General features: G+C 39.6%; 2 protein-coding genes across 2 annotated transcripts in view; one reads left to right on the top strand and one right to left on the bottom strand.

Moving 5' to 3' along the window:
• Positions 1-23,914, top strand: part of si:ch211-10a23.2 (Galectin-related protein A-like) — a 493,745-nt gene that overhangs the window by 247,544 nt on the left and 222,287 nt on the right. The gene's annotated exons all lie outside the window — the stretch shown is intronic.
• pals1a (protein associated with LIN7 1, MAGUK p55 family member a) overlaps positions 1-23,914 on the bottom strand; it is a 163,802-nt gene that overhangs the window by 3,160 nt on the left and 136,728 nt on the right. Inside the window, exons 4-13 of the mRNA XM_028821461.2 lie at positions 17,221-17,298; positions 16,067-16,219; positions 11,853-12,014; positions 11,507-11,584; positions 10,081-10,264; positions 7,842-7,913; positions 7,636-7,707; positions 6,229-6,396; positions 4,921-5,123; positions 1,340-1,450 (exon numbers count right to left, since the gene is read on the bottom strand). Coding sequence (XP_028677294.1) covers positions 1,340-1,450; positions 4,921-5,123; positions 6,229-6,396; positions 7,636-7,707; positions 7,842-7,913; positions 10,081-10,264; positions 11,507-11,584; positions 11,853-12,014; positions 16,067-16,219; positions 17,221-17,298 — 1,281 coding nt within the window. The remainder of the gene's footprint in view (positions 1-1,339; positions 1,451-4,920; positions 5,124-6,228; positions 6,397-7,635; positions 7,708-7,841; positions 7,914-10,080; positions 10,265-11,506; positions 11,585-11,852; positions 12,015-16,066; positions 16,220-17,220; positions 17,299-23,914) is intronic.

Below are 23,914 nucleotides of genomic sequence, written 5' to 3'. Positions count from 1 at the left end.
CTTGATTCACTTGGTTGCTTTCCTCTGCTCAGCTTCCAGTGCTGCTTTGTCTTTCTTGTAGTGTGGTGACCACAACTGCACAGAATACTCCAGTTGTGGCCTGACTAGCATGTTATATAATCCAAGTATAATGTTTTCTGATATCATTTTTTTAGGATATAACGTTACGTTTTACCTGCTTTTTTAAATTGGTTCTGTGTATTGCTTAGGTGATGAAAATGTTTTTTCAATATAAACCCCTAAATCCTTTTCAGAGGTCGCTCCCTGTAGCTCAGTGTCTCACATCTTGTACAGGTATTTATAATTGGTGTTCTGTTTGCCAACGAGGACCAATTTCTGTATTTATCAATTGCAAATGATGAGCAAACCACCTTTAAATTGCAAATATCACAAAGTAATTCTATGATTTCGTCTGATGCTCTTGAGCAGATCTTTCAAGTTGAATCTGTGTTGATTCATTGGCTCAGGAATTTTGTTTTGTGGGTTTCAGGAAAAGCAGGCAGAATTAGCACTCAGAAGCAGCAGGGTGGCCCACTGAAAAACAAGGCCAGCTCTGAAAAGGGCACTTGAGTCAGCAGCACTTGGTACTGTCCTCCGTATTTAAATGAGTTGCCTGCACTCTTCACATTCTTTTCCTTGCAATCACTTGGAATTCCTTGGAGCTTAAGAATTGGGCAGGCAAAAAACATCTAACAAAAAAATAAACTAGTACCGTGTGTTCCAATTCTTTATCCAATTTTTAAAGCTTTTAATATTGAAATGGGATATGCACAAATACTTTTACATTTGTTCAAAAAATGCCCTTCTGAAATAAACTTCCAAACACAATCCCTAAAATGCCTCGGTGTTTCAGATGTATGTTTTGAAATGTCAATGTGGCTTACAGTCCAGTCAGAGTGTACTGGTTAATGTCCCACTCATTCACAAACTATGCCCACCTAGGCACAGGCTTGGCAGGCAGGTGGCCAACTCTAGCCAAGGACTGTGGGTCTCCTAATGGCTGTTTTCCAACTGACACAACTTTTCCACAGTCTGGCATTCAGAGTCTGATTGAATGATTGTGTTTAAATGTATTAATTTAAAAATGTGTATAAATATATTGGTGTGTGAAAGCTGTGAAGGACCTCAAAGTAGGAACTGATGAGATGTAGGAGGCCTAACCTTTTATGGGCTGTAGATTTCTAGAGTAAAGACCACCCCAAACTGCTTTTTACACTTAGCGTTAAGAATTCAGGTTCACACATGAAGACACCAGCGGGATCTGAAACTGCACTTTGACTGTTCTCACTTGCTTAGCTGCCTAAGTTGACTTGCAAAACATCTGGAAGACCAGTCCTACCTTTGGATTCTTCCCCTCTTTCGCCAGTAGAGCTCGTAGTCTTTCTTGTGAAGGGGGTGCGATGAAGATTATATATGGTTTGAGGTCTGGGCAGCGGAGAACTTTTAGGGACTGTAGGAGAGAAAAGAAAAGAACCTCTGTGGTCATCTCCAGACACAAAGTATTACTTCAAATGTACTCATTACACTTCTAGATGATTTGTCTAACAATGCCTGAGATGCTTTGTAAATGTTCTATAAAGTTTGAATTCTAGGTGACTCCTATATAATGGTTGACACCCCAGAACACCTGAACAAGTCTTTGCAGCAGAAGTCTTTTGAATTCCAACTGGCAGAGAGGAAAAGCACAGACATATTAACACCTACTCATTTATAAGGAAGACATAACCCCAGCAAGCCTCATGAGAAACCCTCACCACATACATGAATACAGTTACATGCAACAAAATATTTAATCTGTGGCTGCCTTCATGCTGTAACTTCAACTCCATCCCCAGAGTGAGTACTGGTCACACCGTCTACAGTGAGTACATGTCATGTGCACAATAGTTTGGTTATTGATGTAGAGAGGTTTCCGATTCATAGCAGAAGACCTGGGGCCTCATGTATAAACAGTGTGTACGCACAGAAATGTTGCGTAAGAATGTTTCCACGTTCAAATCGCGATGTATAAAACCTACACTTGGCGTAAAGCCACGCACTTTTCCACGGTACCTCATACCCTGTCGTACGCAAGTTCTCCGCTCGGTTTTGCAGACTGGCGGCACCCAGCGTCAAAGCAGTGCTACTGTTCCTGTGTGGTTACCCTTTGATAAAGCCGCCGTCGTGGATGTGGATCTAAGAAATACACTGAAATTAACCACATATTGTTCATAAATTTAATGCATCTGATTGTAATTAACCTGTAACAATATAATGGTCCATGGAATGGTCAAACTATTCTAAATACCATAACTGCTTTAGCGTTGTTACTGTCATTGCACCTTCTTCTTTCAGCTGCTCCTGTTAGGGGTTGCCACAGCGGATCATCTTTTTCCATATTACTCGCACTGCACCACTTGGAGTATTTATATCACTGTATCTGAGTGTGAATCACAGATCTACAGCAGCTGATCGGAAAGAGAATTATCGGTATACAGCATCAAGCACTCTCTGCCTCAGCCATTCACTATTTGAACTACTCTCATCCGACCAACGCTTCACAGCCTTTCCTGTTCGGACCTCGCGGTTCACTAACAGTTTCATCCCAAGAACTCTAAACGCACTCAATCAGTCCATCAAGTGCTCCTTGTAGAACTGGTTGTACTTGCAAGTTACCGTGAGATAATTGTACTTATAATAGTTATAATATTGTACACCCTGAGCCACTTTATAAAGCACGTATTTACATATGATGACGATATCATTTTTAAAATGAAACGCAGCAAAATATGTTGATTATATTATACAGATAAAACTTTAACTACATGGTGCCGCAGTGCTAGCAAGGAGCTGGCTCTCCGTTCACGGATTGTTCCTGCCTTGCGCTGTTTTCATGCTGTGGCTGGCGCGACATGGATAGATGGATAGAATAATTAAACATTAAGAAGATATTTCGATGTTCCTTAAAAGTTTTGAAAAATCGGCGTTCTAAGCTTACAGATGGCTTAATGCCTATTACAGAGCTGATTGTGTGGCGATTGGGTATTTGGAGAAAGAAAAGTAAGGACAGGAATTGGGGGTTAGTAGGTTTGAAAAAGACAGTACTTCTGTAATAAAGCATTTCATTGAAGGTCGCGCATGGCGCAGCAAGCATCTTGTTGCTGTAAGACATGAACAATCACTGCGCCACCGTGTTCCCATGTTTAATATTATGCTTTAACTCATACCATCATGAAAATGATATCACGTATACTTCTCAGTATTTGAATTACTCCGAGAGCTGTAATATTACGAACGTAATGGATTCTGTGTCCTGTCGGAGGAAGAGCACATAGTGATTCAGGCACATAGAGCACATATAAAGATCAAATACACAACAAAGCATTTAATGTGCTACTTTAGTTACGATGGAATTTGAGAAACTAGTAAATTAAACAATTTTAAGATGAAGTTTATGATGTTCTATTTTAATGACAAAATAAACTACGTGATTAAAGTGGAAATTTTGAGATTAAAGTTGATATTTTGTGCTTTTTTCACACTGTGTGCCTTTTTTTTTTTCCACTGTACCCTAATAAGCTTTCATATGACACTCAGAAGGTGGGCTACGAGTTGCCTTTTCACGCCGACTTTGATATGTGACATCTTCTTTTTTATTTCAGGCACTGTGCGACTTTGTGAACTTGAGCTTTCGAGTTTCTCCGACACGCTATGTCACTCGATCAACTTCCTTTTGTTGCTTATATAACTGTTTAAACCAACAAATAGTACATTTTTCTTTGCCTCCATTTGGTATTTGCTGAATTTCTTCAATTGTTTCTCGTACTTTTGCCATTGCCTTTTCACAGAACGCTGGGCTTAAGAGCTATTTATATTGATTTGCATATTCAAAGAGGCGTAATTCTGGGAGGAGTTGGGGCGGGACAGCAAGCGCGTACACGTGCGTTTATTTCCACACTGAGCGGAATTTATGTAGCGGAAGAACGCGGAAGTTGGCGAACACACAGATTCCTGCATCTGGATTTTTCTGTGTGTAAGCACATTTCAGCTTTTGTGCTTATGTCATATTATAGTGCAAATTCTACGCATGGTGTTATGCATGAGGCCCCTGGTCTTTCCAACTTTGGATCAAAATGGCAGGCTTTATGCACACAAAGGAAGAGCAGCCACTGTACAGAAAAAGTCAGAGCAGACTGGCAGAGAAGGATGATGCTTTTCAGCAAAGCATAAAGACCAAACTAAACAAATTGTTCCTTCAACTGTCTGCTTTATTTAGGTTAGCGGTTTTTGAATATCATCCAAATTTGTGAGCTGTTACTGAGGAAAAAGGGGACAAGTCTGAGAGAAAGGACTGATGTGAAGGCCACGCTACTGAGAAGTGGAAAGAAACTGGCTGCGGTCACATGTCCTCCAGGCTGGGACAGAAAGAGAATGACTGGGTCAAGAGGATGGTGTAAGTGTTGGCAGTTGGCGGGGGCATGGTCTCTCACACCAAAACTTGGGGTGTAGTGTTGGGTTGTAATTAAATGGTTACACCATATAAACCAGCTGTTGTATTGTTATCTCTTTATTCATTTTAAGTAAGTTTCCCACACACACACTAAATGTCAAAAGTCGATGTGCTTTTATTGAGATTGTAGCCTTCCTTTAAGGCAAAGGTGTAAGTTAAAGCAAATTATGGAAGGTTGTTTTCCACCTAAAATATTGTTAAGTGCAAGATTTAATTTAAGCAAAAAATAAAGTGACGCATTTTAGGAAAATAATTACAAAAAAACTTGTTTATAAAATGTACACATTTAATATTTTGTGTGACTTTTCACTTGTTACAGCGTTCATCAGCTGGGCACACTGATACCCAAATATTTTTTTCAAGTTTGCTCACAGAACCCTGTGCTCTGCTTTACTTGTTTGTTGAATTCTCCACCTGCTTTGGAAGCCCACCTGTGAGTGCAAACTGAGAAGGCATATCTTTCCCGAGTTGATGACCTGCCGCACCGAATCTGTGCTTGTGCCGTAAAGGTTCTTCTCATAGTCGCCCCATTCAATGAACTTTCCAGCTGCTATATCAACCTCAAAGGCCTGCCGAGGAATAAAATGATAATCCCGGCCATTCACTTCATTATCACGTCTGTTTCGGGTTGTGTCTGTTGAAACAAAATATAATATACTTCTTACAAGGCATAACAATCTCCATAGAATACATTTTAGACAAAGAGTAACTTTGCATTGTAAACACAAATGTCAAAAGTTAAATCGTAAGTGACAGTGGGAAGCTATTTGAGGACAGACATTTTTATCCCTGCTATATTTCTTAAACAATTAATTCAAATTATTATTAGTCTTACCTTTTGAACATTTGTTAGCTCAGAAACTACACTGTTATTAAGTTAAGCAAAAAAAAAAAAGAAAAGAGAAATTCAATGCTACAGCAAAATAAACAAAATTCAATAATTGCCAAAGCAGTGAATAACAATGTATTTTAATCCTGAAAAAAATTCACAATTATTTTATTAGTGTTAACAACTGTTAGGTATCTTAGGGTGTACTCACATTAGGCACTATTGTTCTGTACCATGCCCAAGCGCGATTGTTCCCCCTCTCTACTCCCCCACTGGCCTGCACTCACACTACACTTAACATTCTGGGCCAGGGCGCACTTTAGTCATGACCATGCAGCTCTGTGTAAAGCCAAATTTTCCTTATTTTGTGTTTTTCTGGAGTAGTGTAGGGCAGGATAACACTCTACCCTCTTACAGATTTATTGAGTGCAGCACACCATTTTTGTGTTAATCATGCTGCACTTCCTAGAAGATTTTTATAGTGACAAATGATGTTAAGGGAGGAATTTGCAGCTTTTTTGCCAACTACAATTCACAGTCATGTGTAATGTCAGAGTAAAAACCTGTTTTTAACTCAGATGGTATTGAATGAAATGAGAATTGCACTGACATCTGACATGTCGCATCATTGATGTCATGTCTGTTTACCATGCTTGGGCACATTTTGCGATCACACTGTTCCCGAATGCTACTGAACCATTCTCGGCCCACCTCTTCTAAGCAGGCCGGGGTCAGCTGGCCCAACACGGAGCGATCATACTAGTCAAATGAACTAGACTTTGTGGGATTACATGCAGACAAACATGCTCGGGCACAGAACAAATTGCCCATGTGAATACACCCCCAGCAGCTCAAAAGACCCCCTTGATTGTAATAAAACCCCTTTTTATAAATTTTTCAATTATCTTACGTGGGATAGCAACTGCAAACCTCTCAGGCTCATTCATTAACAGTCTCTGCCGGAGATCATTCTGGCCACAGTTGGGAGGTCCCAAAAGTGCAATTGGCCTTTTCCGATTGGCCGGCTGATGATAGAGAGCCATTTCTTCATACGTCAGGATCTCCTCGTTATCATAGTCTACAGAAGACAGTCAAAAGATTAACACTTAAACAAAGTGTGCATTAAGATGAAGAGTAGAACACATTTTCACAAACCAGAAGGGAATAAGTCACATCTTTCATGTTGGGTTTTGAAGTAACACCCACTCCTGCTGTACATTAAACTCTATATTTATGCCAAATTCAAATCTTACCCATTCAGTGAGTGAAGTTTTACATTCATCATCATAATTCTCTTAATCCAATACAAATTCATGGAGAGCAGCATTCTGCTCATTCAGTGCTGAGGACCTCCAAGTGAGACCCCAATCCATTGCAAAACACATGCATGCACAAGCAATTAAGAGGCACCAATTAATTTAAGTTTAATTTAAGTTTAGTTTGGGAAGTGTGAAGAAAAACCAAGCCAACACATTGACAACACACAAAGTGTACTTAAACTGGCAATGAAAGCCAACACTCCAGGGCCCAAAGTAAATAGACACCAAAGTGCAGCAGACCCTTTGCTTGAGATACTTTATATGGATTTTATAAAAGTATACATTTACTTGGTATTTATGTCAAAAATCCTCTCTGTAACAAATCTTTACTTCAGAAACTAAACTCTGCACTTTTTTCAGTGAATAATTCTCACCCGATTACTGTCAGTAATATCTTCTTTGGTTCCTTGACTCAGGTTAGCACATGATCTGTTCAAAATGTAGGAGATGGGCATCTCTAGGCATGACACTAAAGGAAGGCCCTATGACTCTCGACGTGTTATGGAGGAAATAAGCTCAGTTTTGGGCAAGGGTCCTTTCAGCCTGCTAATTGGTGATGCTCATGTCACTGATGCAAACTGGCAGACATGGAAATTACTTTGCACCAGTTTAAATTTGCAAGTGGAGTGCTGAAACGGGATTTGGTTATGCCATACAATTGTTTCTATGCTGATAAATATCCTGGTATGTAATAGCATTACCACCTTACACACAAATTTGGGAATAACATCACTTCATAAATGAGACCAACTTTGAATTATTATAACCAATAAATGCCACATTGTAATTCAAATACACTTTTTCTTCACATTTATTTGCAGTAATGGAAAAAGGAATTCAAATGAGAAAGCTCCAAAATGTAAAACACACAATTTTATATGGTTTCATCTATGCATACATCAGTCTTTCCTCCAATTATGCCTTTCTCTTTCATGATTAAACATAGGAGACTGTAGTTGCAGTAACTAAAATTTCAAAAATATGTTTCATCTCCTTACCATCATTCTTATTGGCATTGTAGATAACTTTCTTCCTTTTCTTTTTGTTTTTTTTTGCACACCAAAGTTTGCCTGTCAGAATAGTAAAAATATGTTTAAACAAAATATCTGCTTTGACAGTGCTAGCCTAATTAACACTAAGTGCACTTGCTTCTCTCACTTGGCAGATACAAAAATGCTCTCCAACACAGGAAATAAACACACACCTGACTTTTCAGGCTCCTTATCTTCCTCAATGGTTTGTTTCATGGCTTCTCTTTGCTGCTGAAAACTCTTTCCTGTAGAGAATACATCTTTTCATTATTACAACTTCAGCAAGCACAACGCGGACATTGCAGACAGAGGAAACGCACCAATAATCACTGGGATCCAAATGAAAGGTTAATGAAGTACATTTCTTCTCAAAGTCAAAGACACAAACCCACAGCCAGAAGTTCTGTTATACTGAGTGAGAAAGTGGCATCGAGTGCTCTGCAGTACATGCATTGGACACAGAGGACTTTTGTGAATTCTGCAGTTTTTGCCCTCCTCTGTGCTTCCAACTCTGATATTCTTTTGGTTAGTTTTATCCTTCTCTCAAAATATTTAAAGAGTACTTTATGTAGTGATGCAAATCCTGTTGTGCTCCTTCTGTTTTTGATGTTAAAAGCTTTGCATCTAACAATTGGACATTTTTTTTCTGTCAAAATTTCCGCCAACTTTGAACTGCACAGGGCACAATAATTCTAACGGAGGTCATTTAAAGAGTGTTTTCTAAAAGCCTGACATTTGTCTATGCAGTTGTTCTCTCAATCAGCCTGGTAGCAGACTGCTAAAACACACCAATGGTGTCTCTTTATTTGTCTAAACATCCTAAACATTTCCTACCCACAGTTTCTCATCCAGCTCCTCTTTTAAGTATCCAAGTAGTCTGCAGTTCGACAATGGACTTTACTTTAGTTATTAACCTAATTTTGAGTAACCGGGACTCCTGGAAGCATCAGGCACAAGGCATGGAGAAAGAGTCATTCCACTGCAGAGCCCACCCAATCAAAGACCAATAATGGGCGAGTTTAGGACTGTTAAATCATAAAATATCTAAGTCTATGAGAATGTGGGACATGTTTAGCTCAGCATGACAGATAGCAAGTGAGGACACCAAAGGAATACATAAACATTGAACCCAACAATCCACTTTCATTCTACTTTATGTTACAAGCCTAATGAAATGGGAAAGCTCTGATAAATGCTAAAAATGCGGATCTCAATGCTTCAGAAAATTTTGACTTTAACTGAACTATTTTTCTAGGTTGATGGTGGCCAGACGTCTCCTTTGTGAGCAATTGAGGCAAAATAAATACATTAATTAGTGTACCTCTGAATAGACGCATGACTTTGTACATTTGTTACTTTTGTCCTTGTTATATTTTTAGATTTTTCTATCTGTGTAAGCAGTCAAATGCTGCTATTTAACAGACAATTATAATAATTAGCTATATGTAATTATAAATAATAATTCTTAATTTATGTACAATTTCCACATATGGTTTTATAGTTCTCATTCTGTGTACCGTATATACTCACGTATAAGTTGGATCTTGAAACCTAGAAAATCGATCATAAAATCAGACCCCAACTTATACGCCCGTTCAAAAATGCGACTTAATTTTTTTTTATTAACATCTTCTTGCCTCCTCCACTCTCACATCAGTTTCTCAGACGCATTGAATTTTGCTACAGCAGCACAGTTACCAATTTCTATCGCTACTTCAATGACGTTTAATTTAAAACCAGCTTCATATTTTCTTCTGATCGAACACTCCATCATAGATAAGGGATGCACTTACGATAAAGGTGTATGAGGGTGTGAGATACAAAAAACACAAAACAGTGCAAACGTCGCTTTGGAATAGTTTGGGTATTACCTTGAGGTCACATAGTCACAAGAGAGAGAGAAAGAGAGGTTCGGAGCACGTGCTGATACAGTGCATTGCCGCACCCACATAGAAGAAAAAGGCAGTGTGCTCGTGGTTACTCTCGCAGGTGGGCATTTGCATATCATAATCCCTTGTACCAACAGCGTGACTTTTCCGCATTCAACTCATATGAGCGACATTATAAAATACCAGAAAGTACACGGTGAAATCAAGTCCCGACTTATCAGCTGGAGAACTTATCCGCGAGTATATATGGTATCTGTATATCTGATTTAGTTGAGGCAAGAAAATAATAAACTGCCTCAAAGTTTAAGTAAACAATTGCCAGCATTCAAGTTTAATTTGAAATATATGACACACAAGATTGACTGTGACAAAAGAAGTCAGAAACTAAAGATTGGAGGAATCTGGTAATTTTTCATTAAAAGGGTCTTAAATCACATGCTCAGCTTATCAATGTTCCAATAACATCAACCAGACCACTGTTTTTATAAAGAAATGTTGCCATTTAGTTCAGTATGCATTTTACCTGGAATAAGGCCTGCCAAAGGCTGGTTATCCTCATCCCCATCTCTGTAGGCCTGCCACCAGTTAGGATCTTCCTGGCTAATGACATGTAAAATGTCACCTTTTTGGAAAGATAGTCCTAATTCTCTACAAGGTACATAAGGGTCATCAGATGGGTCATAATCGAAGTGAGCTTTCACATGAACCTTTGTGAAGACAGGAAAATAAATAAATCAGACAAATACAACAATAAGGATGTGCTAGCACTCTGGTACATCTTACAGTTTTAGGCAAGTCGTCTGATGTCTCAAAAAGGAAAAATATATTTCAGAATTGAGAATCTAGGGAAAAATCATTAAATAGGACACTGACATAAATCTCTGTAAGCCATAGTTTATACATTGGCCATACTGGATGAGATTCTGCTGATTGTTCATCTGAACCTTTCACTCTGTGTGGCACCAGTTTCAAAAACATGCAATGGAGTAAAACTGTTGTGCATTTCCATCCATCCATTCATTATCCAACCCGCTATATCCTAACTACAGGGTCATGGGGGTCTGCTGGAGCCAATCCCAGCCAACACAGGGCGAAAGGCAGGAAACAAACCTCAGGCAGGACGCCAGCCCACCGCAGGGCATACACACACACACATCAAGCAAATACTAGGGACAATTTAGGATCGCCAATGCACCTAACCTGCATGTCTTTGGAATGTGGGAGGAAACCCACACAGACATGGGGAGAACATGCAAACTCCATGCGGGGAGGAACCGGGGTGCATTTCCATTCATCACTTTAACTGGAAAGGCTATTCATAAGTGCATGAAACAGAGCAAAAGGAGGTTTGACGTCCTCCCAAAGTACCACTTCCAACAACACTGTGATATAAACAATCCCTAATACAGTAAACATCTGATTTAACACTTTAGTGAACAGCTGATGCAACAGACACAAAATCTTCAACTCAAAATTCTCCTACTCATATAATGGACACTGTATAATTGTTTGAGTCAAACATTAATTTGATTTTCCTTCCCCTTTATTTCAATTGGAATATGTTGATGTTGGTAAATTAAAAATGTGCTTAAATACATGTTCTCTCTGTATGCATGATCAGTGTATCGCCGCCACAGGAACTAAAGGCCTGCTTTGGGACTGGCTTTAAGAAGGTGAGATTCCAAGGATCCCATTTCTAACAACACTTGCCAGTAAGATGTTTCATGTACTGGATTTGTATATGTAGGTATGTGAGATTGTGTTTATGTTTTTAAACACATGAGCTTGTCAATAAAAAGTGTGGTAAACTATAAAAGGGAAATGAATCAAAATATTAAATGATCACTCATTCATTGACTGGGGGTGTCACAATTTCACTTAGGTTGTTCTCTTAAATGTCGACGCACGCTTTTCACATACAGTACTGTCTAATGCTGAGAAAGTCTTACCACAGTTTCCTTTGTGGGAGGTGGCTTGCTCTGCTGGCTGGGAATAAGAATGAATGACAATGTGCCATGCATATCAGCCTGTTTGGGACAGAAAAACAGAATTTAATAAGCAGAGCTGCATTGCCTCAATTTTTCTATCACATAATTATGAATCTAATGGAGTGCATGCTTTACAATAGACACATACTGCTATTTTGTCTTTATTAGGCATCAACATATATCATTTTCAGCTTGATAAATCAGACAATCAGTACATACAGTTTTATTTTGAAAGGCAAAACGTAAGTGTAAAAATCATAATACTTTGTTTAATGCTCAGGAAAACATTGGGCTGATTCTCTCTTACCAAAATGTCAAAAACCTCATTGACATCTTTGCCCCGAATCTCAATGCCATTAATTTCTAGAATTTCATCTCCTTCGTGCAAAAGCCCACTCTTCTCCGCTGCTCCACCCTTGACAATTCTGCTGATTATCACAGAGTCCATGTCATTCCTCACTGTGGCTCCCTATTGAAGACAAACCGAAAACAGGCTATTGTTTACTTGACAATTTCTAAAACACACAAAAATGATGAAAAAGGACAAGAGCTGAAGTTGGAATCAGTTACACAGTTACTCTCACAGTTACAGGAAATCCAATTCTAAAAAACTAGAAATAAAAATTAAGAATATGTATTATTCCTTGTGTGAAACTTTGTGCTAAATATGTTAGCATAATGGACACACTCAGCTATGTAAGTAAGCTTCTGAAGTTCTCCTTTATCTGAATGCTCTGATGTCATCAAACTATTCCAAAAAGATTAAATGTCATCACTGACTGCCTTTAATCCAAAAAGAAGCCTGAACTCTGTGATATTTTCCCTTAGTTTGATACTGTGAATCTCCTCCATCCCCTTTTTACATCCCTAGCTTGCACCCCTGAAGAATTCCAATATGAACACTGGCCATTGCGTCACCTCATTACAATTTTTAAACATATCAATAGTTAATAACTGGATTAAAATTAAACTGATACTTTATTTATAGGTTTCTGTCGACAGCACACTCTTTTCTGTTTGGCTGTGTGATTGAGCCCTGCAAAAGAGCAGCATACCAGTACGTGTGCTCCTTACCTTACCTCCTGTGCTGCTGGGATAATAATAGTGCAAGTATTTTTTTCTTCAATAAAATAAGTACAATGGAACCTCGGGTCACGAACGTCTCGGACCACGTACAAATCGGGTTACGACCAAAAAGTTCACCAAACTTTTGCATCTGTTCACAACCACACACTCAGGTGATGAACAAACCAGTTTCCCTTCCGGTTTGTACGCGCCGATGATTTCCGCACGTGTTCAGTCTCTCCCTGTGCATTCCCTGTGCAGCGAGAGAGAGAGCGAGCGTGAGCAAGCGAGCGAGAGAGATAGAGAGGGAGAGGCAGAGAGAGAGAGAGCGTATATATATTTACATACAGCTCGTACGGTCCGGAACGGGTTAACGGTATTTACATACAATCCTATGGGGGAAATTACTTCGGGTCACGACCAAATCGGGTTGCGACCAGAGTTCTGGAACAAATTACAGTCTTGACCCCACATTCCACTGTATTGTGTTAGGTTACTCATACTTTAAAAAGTAATCAGATTACATAACACACTACTTTTAACGCGTTACCCCCAAAACAGCTCCTGAGATTGTGCTGCTGAGCTTAGCACTGTACATTCAGGTCATCGGCATAAATTTTGTGTTTTCTAAAATAGTGTGAAACAGGATTTCAACCAGAAAAAAGTAATAAAGCATAGCCTGAGCATTTGCCTCAGGAAATGTATCTGGTCGACTAATAATACCCCTGGTCACTGAAAGCATGTACAAAACTAACACATTCACACGCAAATACAGTGCAAGGGACATGTCATTAACACTAGAATTACCAGAGCCTACAAGAAAACTCATAAATCCGGCCCACCTTAAATCCGTTTGCACCTCTCCGTCAGCGTCTTTTGTCCTGTAAATGTGCAGATTAAGACAAGCAGCCTGCTATTCCATCCCCCACAGCACAGAGAAAAGTATGCGCATTGTAACAGGTACACGTCGTAAATGTAGGAAGGACGGTTCTTGCGTATGTGTAAACTGTTAACATTTGAATCTGATGATTGCATATAGCGCTGAACTGACATCTCTGTACTATTCTTTCCTCTGCATGTCCTGGAGTACAAAAGAAACATCACCATACAGTAACATGTGGGGACTGGTAAGATCGTGAAAAAAAAAAAACACGTGAAACACACGGTCAGTGATTACTACCGCAAGATGTTTTGTGAATGAATATGAATAATATGAATAATGTTGCATTCGTACCACGATGATGTCTGAAATGTACTATACAGGTCATAAAATGAGTTATTCCAAATATCATATATACCTATGTCTTTTATCCATCCAGATCAGAGAATGTCCAATTCCATTGCCTTAAAACACCACTCACATCTACAGTTATTCCCAGTTTCAGATAAAAAGTAACACCATCAGATCCCTGAGTGGAGGGGGGGGATGGGGGGGCGGCAGTATGCATCGTGGTCGTGAATGAGAGAATAAAAGTGAAAAAAAAGGTAACTTTTACAAGTCCTATAAATTTACAGCGGCTGTTATAGACACAAAACAAATGTACATGTGTACTGTATAATATTAACAATAAGGGCAGCTCACTACTGAAAATAGTAAATATAGAAGTCAGTCGGGATCGAACCGGGGACTCTTGATTACAAGTCAGCAAATCTTTCCGCTACGCCACGGAAGCTGTTGTATCGTCCTTGAACCTTTTGTGAAAGTGTTTATTTGATCTTTGGACTTCAGGCTTCACACATTCTATAGTTTATGCCTACATTTTGTAACATTTACTACTAAAATATGAAAAAGTTTCTGTTTAAACAATGTGTTGTCGCAGGAGGCTGGGGGACAGACCCAGCCGGGACGCCTGGAAGGACCAGGAGGTGGCGTGTTCGTCCTCCGGGCCACGAGGGGGCAACCGCCCTGGATCAGGAGAGGGCCATGGAAGGGAAGCAAGGTGGCTCAAGGCCGTTGGGGTCCATGCCCACTGCCAGGGGGTGCCCTGAGTCTCAGAGAGCCCGGGAAAGGTGTACTTCCGCCACACCTGGGAATATGGATGTTGATCCTTCCAGGGACACCCGGAGTGCTTCCGGGTGCTCTCCCGTCACTTCTGCCACAACAGGAAGTGTCATAAGGCAGAACACCTGGAGCTCATCCGGGTAAGAATAAAAGGGGCCGCCTCCCTCCAATCAGGGAGCTGGAGTCGGGAGTGGGAGCAGGACGAAGCTCCCGTGGAGAGAGGAAAGGCGGCCCAGGGACAGTGAGAGAAAGGCCCGGGAGAAAGGTGATTTGGGCAAGGAGCACAGTGTGTTGTGCGGGACTGTGTTGTGTTGGTAAAAGAAGAAAAATAAACATGAGTTTTAGAAAGATGCGGTGTCTTGTCTGATGGTGTCCGGGCAAGTCTCACAGTGTTTATACAGATTACTGTAGAAACGGAACATGAAATGCATGTGTTCCAAATAACGATCTATTATTTCCACTCTAAAACTCCAGCACTTCACTCCCAGATAATCAATCAAGGCATGAGCTAGGAGAACTTTGTGAATGTTCTGCGACGATGGGGGGGATGGAATAGCAGGCTGCTTGCTACTTGTCTTAATCAGCACATTTACAGGACAAAAGACGCTGACGGAGAGGTGTGAACGGATTTAAGGTGGGCCAGATTTACGAGTTTTCTCGTAGGCTCTGGTAATTCTAGTGTTAACTGCAAACCAGTTAGGGTTCACACAGCCAAAAACCAGGTTACTTGTGGAAGGATCTCGTGTGTTAATAACCCAACTTCTCAGAGTCCTATTCTCAAAATGGAATTGGGTTTACATGGCCTATTAGAAATTGGGTTCTTGTGAAATACAGGATTATTAAAATGCACTCATTGTGAAATAAGAGTCAATTATTCTTTGTTGTTCAACAAGTTTTATAGTGACCATTATCACAAACCAACACACACTATCAGTTTTCTTTAAACTGTACAGTATACAAGGAATAACATACAAATGAACAGAATCAAAACAGAGTATGGAACCATGAAATGATTGCACTGTATAGTTGAGCTTCTTGATAAAACAGCCGAGAGATATACTAATAATGTCAACATCAGTGATGGGTGCCAAAAGACACTTATTGAAAAATAAAATAATAACAGTTAAGAAAAGGTTATAAGTACCAGGTAATACTTTAATCTTACAAAGATGGAGCTTCAAAGACAAACCTCGTGGCAGAGTTTTCTGAAAAGGGAGCCACAAAGGACAAGTGATCACTGATAGTTGGGTAGCAGGCCTTCAAGGTAATGGAAAGGCTGCTGTCAGAACCTTATGAGTATCTTAAATATAAATATGGAGTAAGTCATATCAAAATGAATTATAATAAGAAGTCATAGCTTCTGCAGGTCAGTGTCTTGTAAAATGATTAACTGTCTCGGCAGTAACATCACAACCCGATTCTTAATTACACCAAGCTAAATTGAAAGAACTTACCAAGGGTATGTCACGGGCTTTTTCAATGCGAACAATCTTCACTGTCTCACCACCATACTGTGTTACTGTCTCATAGGAGTTATCCACAATTGGTACTCCGGTATCGGGTTGCATCTCTTGTTGGGCCACCCTGTCATGAGCAAGCATTAATGCCTATAGAAAGACAAAGCTGATCAATTCAAGTGAAATTCTCAACTACAGACCCACTGCAAGGACAGATGAGATGTCAAGGGTAAGCCTAGTCCATACTGTTATTAGGGATATCACTCCGAGTATTTCTCAATTTAGACAACACATACAGCTCAAGATGTAATCACAAAATGCTTTATTAAGTACAGTCTTTAAGTAAACGCAGGGACTGACCAATAATTCAGAAAATTAAAAAATAAAAAACCAGGAATCACCTAAAATGATCTAGCCTAATGATAAACAACAGCAAATATATGTGCGCCATTTCCTGCATTAACAGTGTCACATCAGTTTTAGGGCTAAAACTTTGATACCTCAGTATGATCAGTGACCATAAAAAATACGCAACTTCCATGCTCATAAGACTATATGTTTTTAATTTATATATTAAACAACAGCCCATGTGCTACTAACACACATACAACTTTAAAGGTTAAGATCTGCTCAGAGATTAATTTGTTTTGCAAATTCTGCAAAAATTATAATAAAGGGAAAGATTTCCTCTGGAAACTGTGGGCACTTAAAGGTACAATCTCTTCTTTGACTCTTGTTATAAGAAAGAAATGAACACAAGAATAACTTTTAATCAAAGACTCTGGTCAGAAAATGGCTATGTTGCTTTAAAACAGATTTTTTGAGAATGATCTGCATTTTGCTATGTGACATTTGTAACATTGGTGAAGTTTGCTATATGGCCGTGAAGACAGCCATAGAAGGTGTGTTTATACAAGACAAACTACTTATAGAAGGTGTGCATGTAGGATCCACCTCAAGATTCTAAACAAGAACACGTCAAAACTTAAACAAAATAAAGAATTAGGAATGTTACTGAACAAACTGTAACAAGTGAGAAGAGCTACATAGGTGAACCAGAGATTACTTCCAAACAGCACAGGTCATCAAGCAATTTACAGGAAAAATGACTTGAAGGAATGAAGAAAATGGCAACAGAGGATGGAGCTTACTTGAATGTGTGGCGAGGAAAGTAAGGTGTTTAGCTCCTGACCATCCTTTTGTTGGCTTGTTTTTAGTATGTTTTGCACCTACAATAGAAGAAACAAAATCAGCACAGTCATTACCAGAACCAAGAATTGTGTATTGTTGTTAAAATCTGCTAAATCAAAGAGTCTAGGCAGAAATTCAGAGGTCCATGGCAAGGCACATTCACACAGTGCTACCAGATGTAGACACTTCAGTCAAATGTACACACACGCACAGAAGTACAGCCAAGATATGTGAATTCCAGTGAAATTTCCTTTGTCATTGTGCCTATATGATGTGATTTCTTTACTGTATGCATCTGATTAGCTATGTGTTAAAAATTGTACATGAACCAATTTCTTTAAAGAAATATGGAATAAGTGTTTGCAAATAATCAAAACTAACAATAAAATTGAATATTTAAATGTACAACATAAAAGCTGTAATTCTAAACAACACATTACAAATACGACTACTTTAAACATCTGACAAGTAAACAGCAAATCAAGCACATTACATTATTTTCTGTTTTCAAACTACCAACACATTTTATATAAAAGCCACTTAAATAAATTGGACTGTGGTTTGATAATACCAGCGCACAAGTCTTTTCAAAAAGATGGCATAAGTAGAATGAATGAAATTGTCAGAGGAGGAAGTAGAGAAGATGAAGTTCTTTCAGAGGGAAGATGATGTCTTAAAATGGTCAAAATTCTGTACATCCATACATATACCAAACATAATATAGGAATGGCCTTCTTTTCAAAAGTTCACTTTACAGCACTTCACTTTTACAAAAGACCTACATTAAGTAGCTTTATCTTTGCTAACCAAAAATAATTTTTGCCTTTACAAAAAAGCAAGCCATTAAAGAAAACATAAAAAATTGACAAATGAGAGGAGACCATTCAGTCCATGGATCCCATTTGTTTAGCTACTAGCTAAGCAAATCTATTTAGAGGTGACGCGCACCCTGAGTGGAGAGAGTGGAGCCTGGCATCATTCTCACTGCTGGAGATGCACGCCAACCTCCTTTCCCTAAGTATACTCAGCATCAATCCTCTATAGTGTTGAACTGTGCTTGTGAACATCTGTGCTTTACAGCTTCTTGGTTTATTTTGCGGAAGTTGGCAAAGATACTATTGGCATAGTCTGGCACCCTATGACAGAGAACTGATAGATGAAGAGCTGATGCAATGCAAGAATAAATGATACAAATTTATTGCAAGACACTTGAAAGCAAAGTCATCCACTAACTGAATGTGCACCTTCAGACACTTATCGCAATGACAGAGGCTGAATCTCTCTTGCCACTGGTCTGTTCCTCCCTGCTAGAACATTGCAGCACATACTGGATATAGGATTTACAGATGCAGAGTATATGAGCCAATAGACAAATACAGCCCTGCATTGGGAAGGAGGTGTTGGTCTTAAAGAAGCTTTTAGACAAATCCTTTAAAAGAGTAAATCCCAAGCACGATGTGTTGCTTTGTGCGTACAAAAGCTAGGATTATTGTAGCAAGGACTGAACAAGAAAATCCTCCCTTCTGAGTCTGAAATGGAGCTTATACAATGACTTTGGCCTTCTTTGCCTTGTCAACTACATATGAAATATCTGCTAAATAATGGGAATTCGTGTTGTGGTCTCTACCCTGTGTCTTTTAAATATCTGACACATTCCTGCTGCCTAAATGATGAAAAACCTAATTTTAATCTGTTTTGTTAATTTTATTTATCTAGTGGTGTGTTTGAAAGAAGTAATAAACCTTTTAGTTAAAAATCACAGCTATACCACATGCACTTCAGAACAGGTCCTCCACCTGAAGCTAACCACCACTAGGAAAAGCTTGGGTTGCTGCTGGAAGAGGTGTTGGTGAGGCCAACATGGGTGCTTACCCTGTGGTCTGTGTGTGGATCCAAATGCCCCAGTGCAGTGATATGGACACTGTGATGTAAAAATGGCACAGTCCTTTGGATGAAATGTAAAACAAAGGTCCTGATTCTCTGTGGTCATTAAAGATCCTTGGACATATTTCGAAGACAGTCGGGTGTATCCCGATATCCAGGCTAAATTACCCTCCATTGCCTTGTCATTCTGACCCCCAATCATCTCCTGTCTTTAATTGGCTCTTCTCTCACCACTTCATCACCTAATAGCTAATATGTGGTGAGCAAACTGGCACAATAATGGCTTCTATCGCATCATCCAGGTGGGTGCTACACACTAGCGGCTGTTGAAGTCATTCCCTTCTGTCTAAGCACTTTGAGTACCAAGAAAAGTGCTATATCTTCTTCTTCTTCTTTTGGCTGCTTCTGTTAGGGGTCTTCACAGCAGATCGTCTTCATTATCTTCCTGTCCTCTGCATCTTGTTCCATTTCACCCAACCCCTTGCATGTCCTCTCTCAATATATCAATAAACCTCCTCTTAGACCTTCCTCTTTTCCTTTTGCCTGGCAGCTCTATCTTTAACATCTTTTTCCCAATATACCCAGCCTCTCTCCTCTGCACATGTCCAAACCAACGCAACCTCGCCTCTCTGAATTTGTCCCCTAACCATCCAAACTGAGGTGACCCTCTAATGTACTGATTTCTAATTCTGTCCATTCTCATCACACCCAATGCAAATCTTAACATCTTCAACTCTGCCACCTCCAGCTCTGTCTCCTGCTTTCTGCTCACTGCCACCGTCTCCAACCCATATAACATAGCTGGTCTCACTACCGTTCTGCAGACCTTCCCTTTCACTCTTGCTGATACCCATCTGTCACAAATCACTCCTGACACTCTTCTCCACCCACTCCACCCTGCCTGCACTCTCTTTTTCACCTCTCCTCCACACTCCCTGTAACTCTATACTGTTAATCCCAAGTATTAAAACTCATCCATCTTCGCCAACTCTACTCCCTGTATCCTCACCATTACTCTGACCTCCCCCCTCATTCACACACATGTATTCTGTCTTGTTCCTACTGACCTTCATTCCTTTCCTCTCTAGAGCATATCTCCACCTCTCCAGAGTCTCCTCGACTTGCCCCCTACTTCATTACAGATCACAATGTCGTCTGCATATATAATAGTCCATGGATTCTTCTGTCTAATCTCATCTATCAACCTGTCCATCACCACTGCAAATAAGAAGGGGCTCAGAGCCGATCCCTTAGATGTAATCCCACCTCTACCTTGAATGCATCCCTCACTCCTACCGCAGACCTCACCACTGTCACACTTCCCTCGTACATATTCTGTACCAATCTTACATACTTCTCTGCCATTCCCGACTTCCTTATGCAGTACCACAACTCCTCTCTAGGCACCGTCATATGCTTTCTCTAAGTCTACAAAGACACACTGCAACTCCTTCTGACCTTCTCCAGACTTCTTCATCAACACCCTCACAGCAAACATCACATCTGTAGTGCTCTTTCCCGGCATGAAACCATACTGCTGCTCACTACTTATCACCTCCCTTCTTAACCTTGCTTACACTACTCTTTCCCATAACTTCATGCTGTGGCTCATCAATTTTATCCCTCTATAGCTAAAGGGATAAATAGTAAATGAATTACATGTAAGAAAAGTACTAAATAAACCTTATTGTTGTTATTATTATTATTAAATAGCTGTAATGTTTATTGGACTTTGTCTTATCATGTGAGCCATACCCTAATCCAAAGTGAACAGCTCCAAGTTTAAACTGGCTTGCTGAATAGGTCCACCCTGAGCAGTCCAAAAATGACTCGTTTTATATAACCAAATACAATACAAAAAGAAGCCAGAGCACCAGTATTTCACCAGATAGTGTGCCAAGGCATACACTTTTGAATTTCTTTCCTAAACTATTGGCGGATTAAGGAATGGAGCATTGTTTGACTCTTTAAATCTTAACTCAAATTATCAGTCAGTTAATCCCCCCATATTTTCATCTTTATCATGTCAGAAACTCAAGCTGTTATCGTCTATCTTCAGTATTTCCCCTGATGACTGAGTCATCTAATGGCAGGCTCAGAAGCTTGACACAGTTACGGTCAACAGTGAATCCATTGTGAAGCCTGAAAAGGCTGGCATTCCTGAGTGTGGGAGGGCAGACAGAAGAAAACAAGTGAGAGCGAGCTGGCCTGGACTTCACCACAGGTTTTGGCTCACCGTGGCCACTCTGTTTTTGTTTACAAGCATCTCCTCTTTCTTTCTTTTTTTTCCCCAACCACAGAAAAAAGGATGCAGACTTCTCATGTGTTGTATATGGAACACATATTCCGACTTCATAACTGGGAAAAGTGAGCAGTGCAGAGATCTTTTGCATCATTTCAGTTTACTTCCTAGTCTGGTTTAAGGAAATATTAGATATTTCTGTTAAAAAAAATCCTGCTGCTTTCTCTGCTGTGCTGATATATTTCAAAGATATAAAATGGCCGATACCTACAGTATGGAAAGAAATCACTTCTTGCGTCATTTTAAACAGTGTCTTCAGCTATAATCTAATATATCTGAGACAGTACTGAAAATGTAAAATGAAGAATGTGTCAATTCCAAGAAACCACATTTGCAACACCTTGTCCGAATAGAACAGACGGCAGAACAAAACTAATGAGGGATTTGAGAATGAAAAACAAAACTCTAATTGATTAACATTTGCAAATGCCATTGCAGGAGAGTCCAACTGTGTGCTGGGCGCTGTTTGCCATTGTATTTAGTTCACCACTGCAGTGAGCATAACCACCCTGGGCTCAAATTAAACTGCCAAGAATCCACTCTTTCTAGAAGAAAGGCCTTTTATATTTTCAGAGTTTTGTTAACTGTTTAAGCCTTTTGAACATAACTAATGGCATTATGTTGTTTAGTAAAGAAAGTCAAAGCTATTGTAGGTTATTGATTAAAATCAGCTTTCTAGTTTGAACCCTTTAGCCAAGCAGCATTCTGATACAGAGACAAAAAAATATATCTACTGCAGACATGGTTGGAAAACAGTTAAGTTTACATTCCTGGTCATGTCTTTGTCTCAAAATGTTCTTACACAGAAAAACTTAGTAGGTTGTGGATATCAACTTTAATACTCTTTCAATGCACGTACTACCATTAACTGCTCCAACAGCTGCCAGTCTACCCATAGTTATCCCATTTCGGTTTCTGAAATTGCTACTGTCCAACGAACCCAAAGCTGTTTTTTTATAGGATCTACTGATTAAGAAACTTCAGTGTTGTGGTAGACAGACAACTTACAAATTTTTATGACTTCAGAAGCAAATTTGAAATTCAACATTGTGGCATGACACGATTTATTGGAGAATATTCTGCACACATCATCAACTAATCTAGAACAACCTAGAATTACTGCACATCAGTATCTTGTCCTGAAATTACCATCCATCCATCCATCCATCCATTGTCCAACCCGCTGAATCCGAACACAGGGTCACGGGGGCCTGCTGGAGTCAATCCCTGCCAACACAGGGCACAAGGCAGGAACCATTCCCAGGCAGGGTGCCAACCCACCGCAGGACACACACAAACACCAAGCACAAACTAGGGCCAATTTAGAATCGCCAATCCACCTAACCTGCATGTCTTTGGACTGTGGGAGGAAACCCATGCAAACACGGGGAGAACATACAAACTCCACGCAGGGAGGACCCGGGAAGCGAACCTGGGTCTCCTAACTGCGAGGCAGCAGCGCTACCCACTGCGCCACCATGCTGCCTCCTGAAATTACTCTTGTTTTAATTATTCAGAACAAGATTGCCCTGTGGAGTCTAATTGCTGTTCTGCCAGCTCCGATTAGGCTGTGACAAATAACATTTAAATTTGATCAACTGGTCATATGGTGCCTTTCAAAAGCCATGCTTTTCTCGCCTCACAAGCTGAACCATTTAAAGTCCCTAAGCGAAAATAACTTTCACTTTTTCCTGAAACCCTTCTGAACGCAAGCACTGATAGCCTGTACATGTCATGTTCCTGTGCCCTAGATTCACACAAAACAGGGTCTATTTTAAAAAATTAGCAGTGTTTGCACAAACACAGCATCACCCACCTTTAGATGATTCTATAAATGGTCTTAAACCAAATCAAGACTATAGCTGCTGATGTGTAAGGCAGGATCAAGCACGGGTAAAACAAGTGCTGAAAGAAATCTCTCAGTCCAAAAGTTCATTTTAAAAGATTTAGTGAAAATTCAAAGCAAATAGTCCACACAAGAATAAAGAAAAAGGTTGTTACACACGTAGAATTAAAGGCAAAAAATGAGAAAAAATGTATCTTCTCTAAACTTAGCTTTTCTTGTCAAACTTTAGTTGTTTCTAAACTTAGATGCTTTACTTCTTCTTCTGTACGCTTTAAATGTACGATGGTGTACATTCAATAATGCACATAGTCTTTCAAGTTACTTGGCACACAAGGCACGGTGTAAAACCATGTGCCCCCAATGCCTTACACATGACAAGGCAGGTCACTAACTGAGTATATATAATGTATAGTCAGAGAAGATAGAAATAGTTCATATATACCAATTCAATTCAACTTGTGGGGGTTGTAAGAACCTCCCATAGACTATGCACTAATATACAGGCAAACATTTAATATAACTTAAATAACTAGCAAATGGCTCTTACACATCCGGCCCCTAATTATTTATGCTAGGGCAAAAAATCAATTACTTTAACATAACTTAGCAAGAGCCTTAACTA

Source organism: Erpetoichthys calabaricus, chromosome 16, assembly GCF_900747795.2.
Source record: "Erpetoichthys calabaricus chromosome 16, fErpCal1.3, whole genome shotgun sequence".
Classification (NCBI taxonomy): Eukaryota; Metazoa; Chordata; class Cladistia; order Polypteriformes; family Polypteridae; genus Erpetoichthys; species Erpetoichthys calabaricus.
Note: the sequence above shows the minus strand (reverse complement) of the source record. Positions and strands in the feature narration are given on the sequence as shown.